At 31.6% G+C, this 1,356-nt stretch overlaps 1 protein-coding gene across 1 annotated transcript; it reads left to right on the top strand.

Annotated features, from left to right (window-relative positions):
* Positions 1-179: 179 nt before the first annotated feature.
* On the top strand, positions 180-1,356 carry LOC134244730 (uncharacterized; the record flags this gene model as incomplete). The annotated part of the gene is made up of 3 exons (XM_062726981.1): positions 180-252; positions 453-578; positions 679-1,356. Coding segments are annotated over 3 exons (855 nt in total), but the record flags the coding sequence as incomplete, so codon positions are not given.

Below are 1,356 nucleotides of genomic sequence, written 5' to 3'. Positions count from 1 at the left end.
GGTTGTGATGGGTGAGTTTTTTTTTTCTTTGGTGTCATTTCATTTTTTAAAGATTTCCTTAATTATGACCTTCATCATAAAAGCATATTTGATCGATCAACATTGAAATACAACCCATCTCATTACAAATGTTGTTAATTTGAACAAACAAATTCAGATCATGGTATGTTTAATCACTTTCTTTAATTTACTGTAGTCCTGAGAAATGTTGTGTTGGATTTAAATGGGACGAACAAATAGGGAGTTGTACAAGTATGTTAATATCAATTTTTAAAAAAATCAATACTTTAATTATTCAAAAAGAAATACACTTGATAAGAATTTACTGTCATAATCTCTCTCTCTCTCTCTCTCTCTCTCTCTCTCTCACGTACAAAAAGGAAGAATTTAAGAACATAGAGCTGGGATATTTTGAGTATTTTTAATTTCTAGTATGTTATACATCTCTCCAGAATGCAATATAGGATACACAGGACGAAACTGTGAAGAAAAATGTCCCTATCCAACCTATGGGGAAATTTGTCAACAACTCTGCGAATGTAATGAAAGCTTATGTGATATCTCCACAGGATGTAAAAGTAAGAGATTATATACTCTTCTAAGTAATTCATTTACAGCATCTAATAATTGCTTCATAAGCATTTTTTCAATTATTTTTTTTTTATTTTGAATTTCTAGGTAATATTTCCTCGACTGTCATTTCTTCAACATCATTCATATCTCCTCGCCTTAACACAACGAATTTGAATATTACTCCTAACTCTTCATCGAAAGAAAGAAATTATAGTATGGCCTTTGGTCCTTCGATGAAATCATCAGAAAAGGCAAATATAACTAACGACATATTTCTACACCCAATAGTCCTATCATTATTCTCATTCAATGTAGCATTTGTTATTATTATTGTGATCCTCCTCACGTTTGTGTTAAGAAGATTATATTGCAGACAAGGTTTTCTCCAATTCTCTAAAGAGGAAATTGAAAGTATGAAAATGGAATATACTCAAAAACAGGACGAAAATCAAAGGGAATCCAATAGAGATTGTTTAATCCAACCACAATACACGACAAACATAGCAAAGACTGTTATTCGGCTGGGTGTGAATGATAAAAGTTTGTGTAAAAATCCCTCGGAAAATGCGGAATGTACAGATCCTAAATCTTTGTGTACGGAAATGACGTCATTGACTCTCTCTGAAAATAAAGACACAGAACGTAATGGATTTCTGCAGTTTGTTCGACAACCTTGTCAGTCTGTTGATGAACATGTTTATATGACGACAGACACGTTAACATTTGAAGGTGAAACGGAAACTAAGACATTTTTAAAGTAAAGATTAAAGATAATATATTTTT

Source organism: Saccostrea cucullata, unplaced genomic scaffold (genome assembly GCF_032062105.1).
Source record: "Saccostrea cucullata isolate Sc308-1 unplaced genomic scaffold, CSIRO_AGI_Scuc_v1 ctg21681, whole genome shotgun sequence".
Taxonomy (NCBI): Eukaryota; Metazoa; Mollusca; class Bivalvia; order Ostreida; family Ostreidae; genus Saccostrea; species Saccostrea cuccullata.
This window is presented reverse-complemented; position numbering and strand designations above follow the sequence as displayed.